The 15,575-nt window shown below is 53.8% G+C and overlaps 1 protein-coding gene across 5 annotated transcripts in view; it reads left to right on the top strand.

The window, feature by feature from the left end:
- SYNE3 (spectrin repeat containing nuclear envelope family member 3) overlaps positions 1 to 15,575 on the top strand; it is a 104,801-nt gene that overhangs the window by 86,680 nt on the left and 2,546 nt on the right. Inside the window, exon 18 of one of the 5 annotated variants that reach the window (XM_025869410.2) lies at positions 2,319 to 3,857. The exons of 3 other annotated variants lie outside the window; for them this stretch is intronic. In XM_025869410.2, coding sequence (XP_025725195.1) covers positions 2,319 to 2,525 — 207 coding nt within the window. In that variant the 3' untranslated portion in view covers positions 2,526 to 3,857. Of the gene's footprint in view, positions 1 to 2,318; positions 3,858 to 15,575 lie in introns of those variants that run through there. One more of the 5 variants, XM_025869411.2, reaches the window with a different exon arrangement.

The raw sequence follows: 15,575 nt of genomic DNA, 5'->3' as shown, positions 1-15,575 counted from the left end.
AAAGCGAAAATGTGAGCTCTAAGTGAACAGCCACTGGGAGTCTTTTGAAAAAAGACCACCCCTTGTCAACACTTGTCAATGCAAACACACTTTGGACCTTCAGAGATGTTTTCTCCAGAGGATCCTGGCCAAGGCACCCTTCCTCACTTAAATAAGCGGAGTGCTAGCTCTGCAAATGCAGGTGCAAACAAACAGGACACTGTAAACAGATTTTGCATTTGGGAAACCATTCATTATAGGGTTTTAGTTGAGGGTAATGCCAGGCTAGCATGGGCCTGCAGCATGTTGTTCTCTTTTCCTTTCTCCTGGGTGGGTCAGAGATTTGGAATCAGATAGAGTCAATGTGACATGTCAAGGAGTCAAGTTAGAGTCCACACAGGCTGAGGCAGCCCCACGTGAACCAGGCAGGTGCCAGGGAACAGAGCACGTGCCAACTAGGTCTGACCCTCCCCGGCAGCTGTGGGAACTCATGCTCACTCAGCTGCTCGGGTGACCTACCTTCCCCCACCCCTAGAGTCCCTGCTGATACCAGTGCAGCCGGGAGGGCCTCTCCGCCGTGTGGGTTGTAAAAAGTCTGGTTTTGCAAAATCAGTGTGGAAGGGCTTCAGTGAGTGAGAACATTTGAGGCTGGAGGCATAGGGTCAAGTGTTATCAACCTGGAGGAGATCGTTGGGGCAGGAGGTGCGGTGACTCAGGTGGGAGAGCTAGAGAGTCGGAAGTGCCCAGGTCAGAACCCCCCCATTCAGCCGTGCTTCCTCATCACTGTCAGCACTGCCATTGCCATCCTCACCCTCGCCGTCATCACCGCCTTGTCACCACCACCACCTTCACCATCGTCACCACAACCATCGTCATCACCTTCACCATCGTCACCGTCACCACCACCATCATCACCTTCACCATCGTCACCACCACCATCATCACCTTCACCATCGTCACCACCACCATCATCACCTTCACCATCGTCACCATCACCACCACCATCACCTTCACCATCGTCACCGTCACCACCACCACCATCACCTTCACCATCGTCACCGTCACCACCACCATCACCTTCACATCACCATCACTGCCACCATCCTCACCGTCCTCACTATCATTGCCATCACCACCATCATTGTCATGCTATCACCGTCACCACCGCCATCATCACCTTCACATCACCATCCTCACCATCATCATCGTTAGCCTCCTCACCATCACCAGCACATCACCATCTCCGTCACCATCATCACTGTCATTGCCATCACCACCACCATCATCATCATCATGCTATCACCATCACCACCACCACCATGATCATCTCCACCATCATCACTACCACCATCATCTTCATCATCATCCTCATCATCTTCACCACCACCACCATCATCATCCTCACCATTGTCATCACCATCACTATCATCACCACCACCACCACCACCACCATCATCATCCTCACCATTGTCATCACCACCACCACCACCACCACCACCACCACCACCATCATCACCATCATCCTCACCATCATCCTCACCATCACTTGACTGTAGCTTTGGATTCCCGGAGGGTGACCCTTTGGTTCTTCAGGGGGCCAAAAGATATATTCTACAGTAATAGTCCTACTAATAAAAGCTTATATACTTTTAAATTGGTATATAAATATACTTTGAGTCTTCTCTACAGCCTGACAAATAGGGGTAGGTGTTTTATCCCCATCTTGCAGAGAAGGAAACGGCCCAGAGAGGTTATTGACTCTCCCAAGGTCACATAGATACTGTGTGACAGAGTCTGCGATAGAACCTAGTCAGCCAGGTTCCTAAGAGGTAGGCCTCTGCCCTGCACCATGCTGTATTTTGGCCACGGGACCTCTACTTCCCTGAGTCGCCAGCGCTCTTGGGCCTGCACTCTTTGGCAGTGAGGACATCCCATGAGGCCACAACCCAACCAGTCCCTCTAGACTTTAGGAAATGTCTTTTGGCCACTTTCACGGATGTTGCTGCAAGGAAGTTCATTAGGCATTTGGACCTGCATGACTGGCCTTTGGGTGATATTGGTGGCGTTGACAGTGAAGGTGGTGATGAAGGAGGAGGAGAAAGTGATGGTGAAGAGCATGGTGATAAACGTGGTGGTACCTTTCATACCCTGAATGATTTGAGAAAACCAGAGATCTTTGTTTCTGGCAAAATTGACATTAGCCCCACTTCACAGTCGGACAAACTGACACCCACACGGTCAGACAATCAGCCCAGGGCCACTGCTTGCCTAGTGTCCCCCTTGCCCTCCCCTCCCGCTCAGGGCCCCTGCGCCCACTCACACCTGCCTTTGTTCTGCAGAGTCCGCGGTGGCCGGCGCGGTGGCGAGGACTCGGCTCCCTCTTCCCGAAGGTGTGCTGCGTGGCGCTCCCCCTGCAGCTCCTGTTCTTACTCTTGCTGCTCTTGCTGCTCCCTGTTGGGGAGGACAGCCGCAGCTGCTCCATGGTCAACAACTTCGCCCGCTCCTTCAGGCTCATGCTCCGCTACAGCGGCCCGCCGCCCACCTGACCCCAGGTGGCCCCTCTCCGACCCTCCGCCCGCCCCAGCACTGCTTCTGGGGCTGCGGAGGCAGGCGGCCGCCGGACACATACTCTACTGACGTTCTCCAAAGAAAACCACTTTTTATACGGTGTCGTCTTAGTCTATTTATACAGAAGCTGTCCTGTGTGTGACTAGGGGATGGTGGATAGAATTTTTATAGCCTCTGTATGTAGATGCTTAGTCTGTATCGTTTCATATATGATGTCTCTTTGTGGGGCGGCGGAATTCCTAGCACTTTGAGGGTCCAGTGGGATTGGGTGGCATTTTGCCTTGGTCTGCAGTTCCCCCCCAACCCGCGCCCTGAAAAGCAGGAGCAAATAACATGTCACTTATGGCCACTGCTTGCCCGGAAGCTGAGCCCTGAGCCCAGCTGTTAGAAGACCCCTGAGCTGCGGACATGGAAGAGCCACACAGGCCCTCACTCGGCGCCCAGTTACTCTTGCTTTAGGCACAGTGAGGACAAAGGACAGCAGCTTAGACGCTGTGGGTTGGAAGCAGAAGTGGTGATTATCGAAGGCGGGCCTGGTGACAGCAGTGACAAGTGACAAGTGATAGAGTGATATCAAGGAAGGAAAAGAGCTATAACGAGGAGACCCAGAGCATTGAAACAGCACACAGCATGGGGGCTCCATGGGTGGGGGAGGGACCGCTAACCGCAACCCCCCCCCCAGCCTCCGATAGCACAGAGCCACAGTGGAGGTCCGTGGCCATGACACTGATCCGCAGGCGCGCTGAGCTGGGGCCCCACGTGCTGTGTGCAAGGAGAAGGGAAGGCGAGAAACTCGGTCGCGGGGGTCTTCATGCAGAATGGGGAGTGCGCTGTGTGCATCACCCCCGGGAAGATGCATCCCTTCTGTTGCTCTCTGCTTTTTCCTGGTCTGCGACTCGAGCTGAAGGGCCAGAAGGGATGCATCTGGGAGGTCAGGTACCAGGGATCAAGGGTCCAGGACAGGGATCAGAGACGGACCTTAGGGCTGAGCCTGTCTGCAGGGCTCTGCCTCTTCCTCCCGCAAGAAGGGACTTCAGAGAGAGGCGGGTCTTCTGGGCCCAGAGTGTCCCACACATGGCCTCACAAGAGGCCATGGCCCGGGCCGCCCCAAACCCCAAATGAGGCTCCCTCTGGGCAGGGCAAGGCTGTTAATCTCCCTGCAGCCCCTGGGGAGGAGCCGGGGGACCCTGTGCTGGGCCCTGAGGCCAGAAACATGTCCCTTCTTCCCCAGGGAATTCTGGATGGCTCCTAAGTGCATTATAACTGGATCATGTTTTTCCTTAATCAACACTAAGTGTCCTTTCAGAAAACGCCTAGTGCCCATTCTTTACAAACTGATTTCGTCTGCAGGAGACCAAGACGGGGTCCTCTAGGCCTTTGGGATCATAAAGTGTCCAGACCCAAAAAGGCCCTGTAAAGGGAGAGAAACGGAGGATCCAGGAGGGTCCTGACTGGTGGCACCAAGCCCCGCCCCGCAGCACTCCTGCACACTCGGCCCCGCCCTCTCCAGTGGCGGAGGAGGGCCCGAACCCAGGCTTCCCTGAAACTCAGCGGAGCTGGGCATTCACAGGCAGGAAAATGGTACTGCCCAGAAGAGGTCTTGGTTTGCACTCAGAAAGCACACTTTTCTCCAGATACCAGGAAACGAGCCACAAGACCATTCTCCAGGGACCACTGCCGTGGAAAATCAGGGCTGAGTGAGCCAAGGCCTTGGGCCCAAGCTGGCCAAGCCCAGGTGCTCACTGGGCCGTGTGGGTCCGGCCGCTGGAAGGTCAGACTATGGCAGGGCCTTCGAGCAATCTCCATTCCCACTCTCCCACTTTGCAGGCCGGGAGGCTGAGGCCCAGAGAGGGGAGGAACTTAGCCTTGGCCCCACAGTGAGAGCAGGAAGCCAGACAGAGCCAGGCACCCCCACCCTCTGGCTCACTGTAGCGGGACCCTCCCCCCCCCCCCCCGGCCCCATGTCAGGAGCTCCATCAAGGAGCAGGTGCTCCAGGCGAAGGCTGCTGTGTCCCCTGTGGCCCACGTCGGGAAGGGGGGATCTGCAGTGTGCAGGCTGATGGCGGCGGTGGGGTGGGGTGGGGTGGAGAATGTCTCTGCATATTTTTTAAACTTTGATAAGGAGGCCATAGAGCCTGCTTGTTTGCATAACTTTTTTAAAAGAGAATTGATATTTTCATTACTTTCCTATAAATACAGTTGTGAAATAATAGCTCACTTGCTGGTGCTTTTCAAGTGTAATCTCTTCTGCTTAAAGTGGATGCAGACAGTTATGATTTTTATGACTTTCCAGCTTCCTGAACAACAACCGCAAAGAGCTTTCAAGTGCCATTTGAGAAAGGTGCCCCAGTGGGGCCTTGTGTGTTTATTTTTCCTCTGTGCCCAGAGTGAGAGTCGTGGAAAGAAATGTGAATATCATGGCCCGGCCCAGCTCTGTGTGTTTGTGTGTGTGTGTGAGAGAGACAGACAGACAGACAGACGGACAGAGAGAAGGAAAGAGGAAGAGAAGGAAGAAGGGGAGGGGGGAGTATGGGAGCAGGAAGGAGAGGGAGAGGGGAGGAGGGGGGAGAGGAAAACTGAATATGACCAAAGGTGCCGGTCCCCTCCTCAGCTGCCCCCCACCCTGTGCCCCTTCTCTTAGTCTGACCTCGCGGGGAAAGGCCCATGCAGGACCCGAGGGTGAGGGGTAGGATGTGTGGGTGTGGATGGCAGGGGAGACTCAGGAGGAGCTCCGCTTCGGAGCAGAGGGGACAATGGCCTCCAAAACAAGAGTGCCCTCCATTTGGTGCTTGCAGGTGCCCGGCCCCTTGGTAGGCGCCGGAGGAGCCATATTTCGTTTAATCCCCACGACAGTTCTCGGGGAGTGACATTAACTTCACCTCCCCGACAGGGCTTCGGGCTGGCTCTGCCGGGGTGCAGGGAGATCTCAGTGAGTGGGCGCTCTGCCCTCCACTCGGCGGGAGGACCAGCTCGCACATGGGCTTCCCTGCTGCTCTCGTCCTAGAATCGGCACAGGGTCACCCCCCAGGTTGGGGGGGGCAGAGACCCCAGGGTCCTCTGCAAACACCTTCACACCAGTTACTTCCCACTGCGCGGGGAAGCAGGGCTTCCTGCCCCGCCGCAGGCTGGGCAGCTCTCTGTCCTCCTGCGCGGTCCCAGGCATGGCTGGTACGCGGATAAGCCCGCTGCCCAGCACAGGGTGGGGACTTCAGCTGAGGTTGTTGAATCCCATGAAAAACCCCAGAGGCGAGTGTGTTTGACACCTCAACCCCCCTCCAGGGTACAGAGGAAGCCTTTTGGACTCACTTGCATCTCTCACCACCTCATCTCTTTGCTCCGGGCTCTTTGCTCTGGATGTGCAAGCCCTCAGATGCTACATGTTTATTGTCACTTCTCTTCCTGACACAATTATTCATCTGCAGCCATGGGTCATGGTAGAAATTTGTGGTTGGAAATACCAAACTGAGAAGCCCACTTTACCCCACTGGAGATTTTCTGAGTTGGAAATAAACATTCTATCGATCAATTTGGCCAAGAATTAGGATAAGCTCTTGCCCCTCCCCACCTCCTGCCCACTGTTAGTCCCCAGAGCAGGGGCACTGAGGGACCCCCAAGGGAGGAAGGGAGACTGTGCCTTGGGGGGGCGGGGGGTGAGGGGTCCAGGGTGTTCTGTGAATCCTGAGGAGCGGCTCACGCTGGTGGCGGCACAGGGATGTCCAGTAAGCCTCTTGTGTCCCTGGCCCAGCCGGGATTGTGCCCTAATTCCCTCTCTCATGGGAACTCAGCTACTCCAGCGGGCCTCCCCCCACCCCACTCTTCTCAGCCAGTCTGACCGTCACCAGTCTGGGGCAGTACAGGAGAGGTGGCGAGGCCGTGAACTGAGAGCTCAGCACAGGCCCAGCCCTAAATACACCGACATTTACTGCTCTTACTGCATCCAGGGCAGACATTGATCGTAGATTACTGAGGTCTTCCCCTCCCCCTCTCCAGCCCAAATGGGCCTCAGAGTCCTTCTCAGAACCCCTCCAGGCATGGGGCGCCTGGGTGGCTCAGTCGTTAAGTGTCTGCCTCCGGCTCGGGTCATGATCTCAGGGTCCTAGGATCGAGTCCCACATCAGGCTCCGGGTCATGATCTCAGGGTCCTAGGATCGAGTCCCACATCAGGCTCCCCGCTCCGCGGGAAGCCTGCTTCTTCTCCCGCTTGTGTTCCCTCTCTCGCTGCGTCTCTCTCTGTCAGATAAATAAATAAAATCTTTAAAAAAAAAAGCCACTCCAGGCAGCTGCTGCCAATCAATCCATTGGTCATTCGAGAAAAACCTGTTTGACTTCCTTGCACCTGATACCCATCCCCTCAGCAAACTCAATTTTGGCCGCCTCCTTTCTTTTTTTTTGGGGGGGGGCGGTTTAAAATGAAGATGTTCCCAATCAAAAATCACTTTCCTTAGTTTAGTACATGGGTGATGCAAGCTAAGCCCAGAAAGCAGATAATGGGATGAATTACCAGATCGAACTTTCAAGGGAAGCAAAATGGAGTAGGAAATGCTAAATTACCTGGTTTTCCAAATGGTCAGAGGTGGAAGGGTTTTTATAGACTGTCTTGTTCCAACCTGTGCCCATTTTGCAGGGGAGCAAACTGAGGTCCCAGCAGCTCCTGTCCACCCAGTGACACAAGGAGTTAGGTCCGGAGCAGGAGATAGGTCTCACCGCATCAGGTGACAGAGCGACAGTGCTCAGTGCTGGACAGGGTGCAGATGGAGCTCTGCTGTTAACAGCTGGGTGACCTTGAATGAGCGCCCTGTCACCGTCCCTGCAACCATAAAAGGGGAAGTTAGCCCTGGAATCCCCTGTCCTGCTTGAGATGTTAGCTATTCTCAGAAGATGGTGGTGGGAAATCCCTAGATTCAGCCCAGAATCTCAGAATCCCTCCTCCCACCAGCTTTGACTTAAACAGCCGGGGACTTTGCTTTTCCCTCATCCTGAGAAATCTAGCCAGGTAGTTATTGGCATCCTTTGCTCAGCTCAGGGATGTCAGAGCCAAGGATTCTTTTTTTTTTTTTCAAGATTTTATTTATTTGACAGAGAGAGACACAGAGAGAGAGGGAACACAAGCAGGGGGAGTGCGAGAGGGAGAAGCAGGCTTCCTGCTGAACAGAGAGCCTGATGTGGGGCTCGATCCCAGGACCCCAAGATCATGACCTGAGCCGAAGGCAGACGCTTAACGACTGAGCCACCCAGGCGCCCCAGAGCCAAGGATTCTATAGCTCTCTTTCCTTTTCCTTGTGTTTACCTCACGGCCCTAGGTGCTTGCCCTACCTCCGATTTTTCATCTGGGTTCCAAGGTAGGAAGAGGGAAGATGAACAAGCTGAACCTGCCCTCCTTCCCGGAAGCTCCACCCAGAGACTTCTGTCCTCCATTGGTCAGACTGTGTCACATGGTTCCTCGACACCTGCAAGGAACCCAGGAACACGGCCCCCAGCAAAGCGGGCATCTCAGCAAGACAGAGGGTAGGGTGGGTTCAGGTGGCACTTAGGTGGATGAGTGGGTAGCTGGATCCTCTGTGTCTCGGTTTCGTGCTCCGCCAGAGAGCTCGGAGGCCTCCTGATCACAGGAGTGAGAGCAGGTCGCGCCGCTGCCCACCCCCTGCACCACCGGTTGGCAGGGCTCTCTGGGTCCATTGGGTCCTTACCCTCCCCAAGGTGTTGCGGGCATTCCTTCCCCACTCGGGGCGCTTCCAGCCCCATCTTTTTTAAGACTTGGGGACAGGCAGATGCGTCACGTGCCCCTGCTTGCCCAGGCTGTGCTCCTCCCCGGTCCCGGCCCTGTCACCCAGGGCTAAGCTTTTGAGAACAGCTTTGTGTTTGGAAGGAGCCCAGGAAATTCATATTTCCTTTCATTGCTTCTGGAACATGAATTACTCCTGGGTGTAAATCCCGGAAAGAGGCGCTCTCTGAGCTTTTCCAGGCCAACCCCTCACTTTCTAGCAGAGGGGAAGGGAAAGCGCGGGGACACGTCCACAGGTGGCCATGGGCGCCTCTGGCAGAGGGCCAGATTCAAAGGACTGACACCAGCCATCAGTTCTCCCTCAATGTTTCAATGACAAGAGAAATGCCTTCTGTCTGTCCAGGTGAGAAGGAGGAACTTGTTTTTAAAAAGGGAATTAAAAAAACAAAACTCACAGCAGCGCACCCAGAGTCTTAGAGAACAGTCAGCCAGTTGAGCATCCCCCACCCACCCCGTGCCCGCCTGCTGGTTGTCATGGCAACATACCCGCGCTCACTGGTTGGTACCCAACCACCTTGTCCAGATGGGACAGTGAGCGTACGGAGGGATCTCTTTACCCAAAGGGTCCAGGCTTCCTTCCAGGGATGTGGACCCCTAAGGTCAGCAATCAGTCCCCCGGCCCGCAGTCCCCCTGTTCTGAGAAGAGGGAAGAAACCTCCATTGAGGGCCTACAGGAGGGCCCTGACTCCTTCGAAAAGCCTGTGTTATGGGTCATGATCCTGTGGAAAGAAGAGCCCAGGGAGGGTTAGCAGCTTGCCGAAAAGCAACCAGAGTCCGCGAGTCGCCCGTTTGGGACTGGAACCCAGGGATGATGGGCTCCAGGCCTCTCCGTGGAACTCCAGCCTCAGCTGCCTTTCTGTTCTTGGTGGACATGGGCTGCTACTTTGGCGGCCGGTTACCGAGTGGAGGGTGACCCAGAGCAGGGGCTGCAGGGCATTGCCCCGGGCCCACTCCCTCCAGGGAATTCTTCACCTCCCACTGACATCGGGAACAGGCACCACCATGATGAGCGCCAGAGGCTGAGGACAGGTGCTTGTGTCCCCTGGAAGAATGGAGACAGGCTGCCTCTCACAGGGCGCAGGGCTGGGGGGGAACAGAGTAGGCTTAGTGACGTCACTGCCCGAAAAGCTGCTCTGATTTCTTCTACTAGAGAAAAAAAGAGGCGTTTTTCTCTCTAGGGGCCAAGGCCATGCATGGTCTAGAAGTTTTATTGGCAAAGAAGAAGTAGACAGAGGAAGGTGTGTGTGTGTGTGTGTGTGTGTGTGAATGTGGTGTGTGTATACTACACACACATCTGCGCAGAAGCAGGTGGGACAACCTGGTTCCCAGCCCTGGGCTTCTGGAAAACAGACACATCATGGTCTCTGGCAACCTCAGGGTGACCGTGCTGGACGCAGGACATTTCCTCAGATAATAGCATTTTATACTTCTTCTGGGGCAGCTATTTGTCCCCTGTCATTCTCCACACAAAGGGGAATGTCAGTTGACCCCTGAGACTCTCTGCCATCTGGAAATTTCCTTAAGCTGGTCTGGAAGTGATGCTCTCTCTTTCTCTTGGGACAGCTTGTGAAAGAGGACTTAGCTCGAGGGGTCCTGGATTCACCCACGTCTCTCTTACTCTGTGTGTCTGCCTGTGTCTTTGTGTTTTAGAAGCCACTGGTATTCATAAGGTGCCAGGGGCAGGAAAAATGGCCAGTTTCCAGCACCAGCTTTGGAGGAATGCATGCTTTCTCCCTCCATTTCAAGTCCAAGAGACCAACCCTCTTCTTCCAAAGCCTGATGGATTCATTAATGTGTCTTATCTCCTCTCCCAAGGAAGGGTCCAGGCCTCTGCAGAGCCCCACCTGGAGGCATCAGCCAGGTCCCTGCAATCCCTCTACCCTCAGACAAATCCTCAGGGGCAAAGCTGCTCCATCTTTGCAACCTGACTTTGACTGGCTGTTTATACCGCTGGATTGGTCTGGTTAATGCAGTGTGGACCAGGCGACTGGCCTGGTGGAATGGGTGTGTGTGTGGGGGGGTGTGGGTGTGTGTGTGTGTGCGCGCGTAAGTGGGTTTTGGCATGAAAAGCAAGCTAACTTCACTGTTTAAAATGTTCTATTATGTAAACAGTATTCACAGGGACCATATCCACTCTCATCATATTATTTGTGATTGTAAAACATGCATTTGCAATAAATTAAGCTTTCTGGGAAGGCAAGCAGTATCAGAGCCAAGTGAGTGTCCTGAAACATGTGCTTTATCTCGGTTCACATCAAGTCCACAACCAGCCTAGAGCCTTCCCTGCTCAGGAGGGAGGGACGCGTGGCCTCTTGTAGTCTCTTCTCAGTACTGTGTTTCAAAGTTGCATTGACATCCTCAGCCCCTTTCTGTTGTTCAAGTTGTAAGGGGCTGTGTTCTCAAAGACTGGCTTGATGTTTTTGTTGTTGCTTTATGTGTTTAAAAATGTATCTGCTTTATGTTTGGAAATAAAAATCTCTATGTTGGTCTATGAAGCATTGTGTGGTTTGGAAAACTCTGAAGTGAGGGGTTTTGTCTGAAGAGGTTATGAGGAGAAAGAGGGTAGGTGGCAAGAGCTGATTGAATTTTAAAGTCTGGCTTCTGGGCAGAGGCAGGGCCTGGTTTATGCAGAGGTTGACCTCAGGGCAATAGCGGTTCTCAGCTCGACAGGAACATCAGGATCACCTGGGAAGCATCCTCACAAACATTACCAGCATCTCCCCCAGAGCTGGTGGGCTGCAATCCGGGGGGTTGGCCAAGTGGATTTTGAAGGCAGCTATGCTCACCACTATACCACCAACGCCGGCACCAAGTGGATTTTGAAAATTCCAAATGCACTGAGTAGAGAGGCGGCCCAAAACAGAGGCAGGCACCAGGAAAATAACAGAAGGCCCTCCCAGCACTTCGCTCCCACCCCTTGGATCAAAGCCCAAGCGTTGATGGTTTGTTTAACAAACAGTTCTTAGGTCTGGGGATCTGGTGTCTGAACCCACGGGGCACTGGGCGCTGTCACCAGAGAGGGTACAGAGAAGGAGAAGGGGGGATACCATTCGAGGAGAGGTCGAAGAGACCAGTGGTGAACCCCGGACCCACCGCCCGTTAATGAAGCCTCCTAGCAATGGCCCTGACTTGCCAAGAAAAGGGGAATTTGTGTCCAGAACCTTCTGTTTATGAAGTGTACCCTTTAGTTTTGAACACTTCTCATGAGAAGGCTTCAAAACAGAAAGGCGTTGCCTCTTGCGTTATTTACTCCCCGTCCCAACCCCAAATTTTAAAAATCTGCTGTTAACTTCAATAAGGCTTGTAATACTTTTCCCGGTCTGTTATCTGAAGAAACCCTCGTCACTTATTGAGAGGAGAGAGAGAGAGAGAGAGAGAAGGACCTCTCAGGTGAGAGCAACGTGTCTGTAATCCCTTGCTCCTTCAGTGGCCGGTAGAAGGTTGAGAGCGTGAGAAGGACTTGGAATCCTAGATGCAGGATCCGGTTCCGTGACCCGTGCCCTGGAGCTCGACGCCATCCTGATCGCTCCCTGAGCCTCTGGCTTGGATGGGAGAGGCTGCTCTGTTAGAAGGGGGTCCTTGGTTTCCAAGGCCGGCCTTCACAGCAAGGGAACCAGTGAAGTCCCCAGTGCCCCAGCTGGTGGCCGCTGGTGCCGAAGGACAGAACGATTTTCTATTGCGGGACTATAGCAAAAGCAGCGTTTGTTTGCTACAAGGAATGTTCTGAAAGAAGTGAGTCGACCAGGGATCCTGGGACCCGCTGGCTAACGCCTTAGAGGAGCGCCCAGGGCCCACGAAGAAACCCTTGCGAATCTTGTGGCCTGGGGTAAGGGGGCTCCTCGGCTTCTAACTAGCTGTCCCCCAAAACAAAACATAGGTGGTGAAGACAGCTAGAACTCCGTCCCCTGGGATGCTCTGCCCTTTAGGTGTATGCAGGTCCTGGCGTTGGCCCGTGTAGCTGATTCTAAAAAGCCTTAATCTGTAGAAGGTGAGAGCGTGCCGTGCATCATTGATGGTTAACTGTGGGGCGCACGTTTGTTCCTACAACGGAGGCATCAAACCCTGGGCCAGGCACTTTGGGTGTTAAAACCTCATCTCAGTGGGAAAATCTTTACGGTGCTCTCATACTCCTGGCTGGGTGATTAAGTCAGTCTTTGTAAGAGAGGGAGACAGCAAGAGAGAGAGAGAGAGAGAAAGGTTGGTGGGAGAGGAAGGGGCAAAGGGAGAGGCAGAGAGAGAATCTTAAGCAGACTCCATGCCCAGCACGGAGCCCGGTGCGGGGCTCGATCTTACAGCCCCGAGATCATGCCCTGAGGCGAAACCAAGAGTCAGACACTGAACCGACTGAGCACCCCAGGTGCCCCAAGTCATTTTTACGACTATGCGATTCCCCCTTCCGGCCTACAACCAGCCCTGCTATGGAAGTAATTATCTTCCCTGTTTTCATCTGTGGCTTCCCAGCCCAGCCGTGACACGTTTAATTGGAGAGATTCATCATCTTTGGTGGAAACCCCTGGGTGAGAACGTTATTCAGCTCCACCCTGCTTCCTCCGATTAGGCGGCGAGCGGGGGCGGCCCCGGCCTGCTCAGGGCTCCCGTAGCGGGGATTCCGGATGGCAGTTGTGCTTTGGCCTGCCTCCTGCTCGGCCACCGCCTCCAGTCCCATTGGGTCTTCACCGTGGCCCTTCCGCTGCCAGTTTCTAACGGGAGGCCTCCGCTACCAGTGGACATCAAAGGAAATTGCTCCAAATTGTCCCGCAACCGTCTCTCTCACATGCGAGTGTGGGGGTCCCGTCCTTGAGCATGTGCAAATAATTGAGGCCCTTTTGCTTTGGAATAGGTGACAGGATGACAAAAAGAGAAGTTAAAAAAAAAAAAAGGCTAAATGCAATTCAGTATCCTGGATCGTATCCTGGAACAGTAAAGGGACGTTATCGAAAAACTCAATGAAAAAAAAAAAAAAGAAAAACTCAATGAAACACAAATGAAGTCTGTAGTTTCCTTAATAACATTGCACTGGCGTGAATTTCTCGGTTTTGACAAGTGTCCCACGGTTATATAAGATGTCAGCATCAGAGGAGACCGGGCGGAATGGTGTCAGGGAACTGTGTGTTATGTTTGCACCTTTTCTAAAATGATTCCAAATAAAAAAAAAGCTTTTTTAATACAGATTTTATGGCCTTGGGAAAATCGTGAGGGTATGGTCCTGGGGACGTCCAGGTGAGACCAGAGCATGGGCTGAGGGGGCAGAGGCTGTGCGGCAGGTGTGGGTGCCCTGGGATGTGAATCTCCTAGGCATGGAGCTCTCGGCGTGACCGAATGAGAGAACGGGCAAAGTCTTCACATCTGGGCACTCACCCAGCAACTGGACATGACACTGGGACCGGGCGGTGTGAGGTTCCCACCCATGGGAAGACTGGACAAGCAGATGGGGAGGTCCTCTCAGCCAGCGTGGCTTCGGACCCCACTGGAGCACTGTCCACACCACGGACTTCTGTCCATCCACTCGTCGGGGTACTGCTGGGAGACGCTTCTCTGCCAACAGGCTGTGACTGAGCTTCTTACACCTGGGACGCTGACATGCCCTCCCTCTTCCCCAGCCCCCTCCCCAGGCTAATTTATGGCCATTGGTTTGCATCTTCTCCTCCTTCAGCTGCTCTTTGATTCCTGCTCTGTTCTCTCATCCCCCGGCTTTGACCGGTTTCTGGTTCCATAAATCCAGATCTGTTTTGATGTTTACATCCTCCAGGACCGGGCTGGCTAGCAGGCCAAATCTAGCTGCCACCCATTTTTGTTTAGCCCAAGAAGATAACCATGATTTTTAAATGTTTAAATGGTTCCATTTTTTTTTTAAGACTTTATTTATTTATTTGACAGAGAGAAACACAGCGAGAGAGGGAACACAAGCAGGGGGAGTGGGAGAAGGAGAAGCAGGCTTCCCGCTGAGCAGGGAGCCCGATGCAGGGCTCAATCCCAGGGCCCTGGGATCATGACCTGAGCCGAAGGCAGACGCTGAGCGACTGAGCCACCCAGGAGCCCCTAAATGGTTCTGTGTTTAAAGGGTCACATATCGAGTGGTTATGTAAGTACCTACATAACACCTTCAGTTTTGCCTCTTAGCCTATAAAGGCCTGAAATATTTCCTACTTGGCCATATAGAGAAGCATTTGTCAACCCCTGCTCAAGGATGCTGCTTACGAAGCTGCCCGCCGGGGCACTGTGTGTATCTAAGCTGTTCACCCCTGGATCCCAGCCAGATCCTTCTGGAAGACTGGCTCCCTGGCCCTGACCCCCCTGAAAGGGATCAAGGAGAAAGCCCATTGGACTGGGTGTCAGGAGAAATTGCTCCAGCCCCAGCAATGGCCACCAACTCCCTCTGTGTCTCTGGCTAACTTCAGTGCCCGCTCTGCTTCTCTACGTCCCTCGCTGTCAAGTGGGGCTTTGCATGTGAATTGCTCTGGAGAACTCCCACAGCGGCGTCGGTCCTCTTTAAACTATCCTTCGCGTAACCACCAGGAACACGCAGAGAGAACAACACACGGGGGAAGCTCAGGGGAGGGCCTGCAGTTAATCCTTCGTGTCGAGGCCACGCGTGATGAGCCAGGCAGGTGCACGTTCACACTCACACAGACGCACACCCTACACAGCACAGATGCACGCCTGCGCATGCCCACCACCCACACCCGCACGCCTGCATGCTCACGTCAGGAACAAACACACCACTCCCCGCACATACTATGCACAGACGCACCTCATAGACATATGGACACCTGCATGCACACAACACACACACACAGCCACACATACAGACACACACACCACACACAATTACCTTCCCTGCAAACCACACGCAGAGGCACACCCCCACACAGCCCCCCCCCCCACCACACGCATGACTCGCTGTCCAGCCTTCATGACTGTGTTTCCTGGGGCGTTAGACTGGGAGCCCCACCAGAGTTCTGGGGCACATCCCTGTGGGTTCCCTCCTAGACTCTGGGCCTGATTAAGTCTCTTCAGAAACCAGAAAATTAAATTTGGGGCCATTTTTCTGGTCTGGATATTGTGCATAATTTGAGGATTACTGTGGGCAAGGAAAAGAGAATGGACATTTCGCTCTCTCACTCTCTCTCTCTCTATTTTTTAACTGAGCTTGAAAAGAAAAAGACTGTTGTGTGGGTTAATGAGCCTTTTGAGGGGCGAGGTCAGGAGAAGGTAGGGCCCGGCGCAATCCAAGCCAGCATCTGAA

The sequence above is a fragment of the Callorhinus ursinus genome, unplaced genomic scaffold, assembly GCF_003265705.2.
Source record: "Callorhinus ursinus isolate GAN/ISIS: 27379988/994484 unplaced genomic scaffold, GSC_fseal_2.0 scaffold8, whole genome shotgun sequence".
Lineage (NCBI taxonomy): Eukaryota > Metazoa > Chordata > Mammalia > Carnivora > Otariidae > Callorhinus > Callorhinus ursinus.
This window is presented reverse-complemented; position numbering and strand designations above follow the sequence as displayed.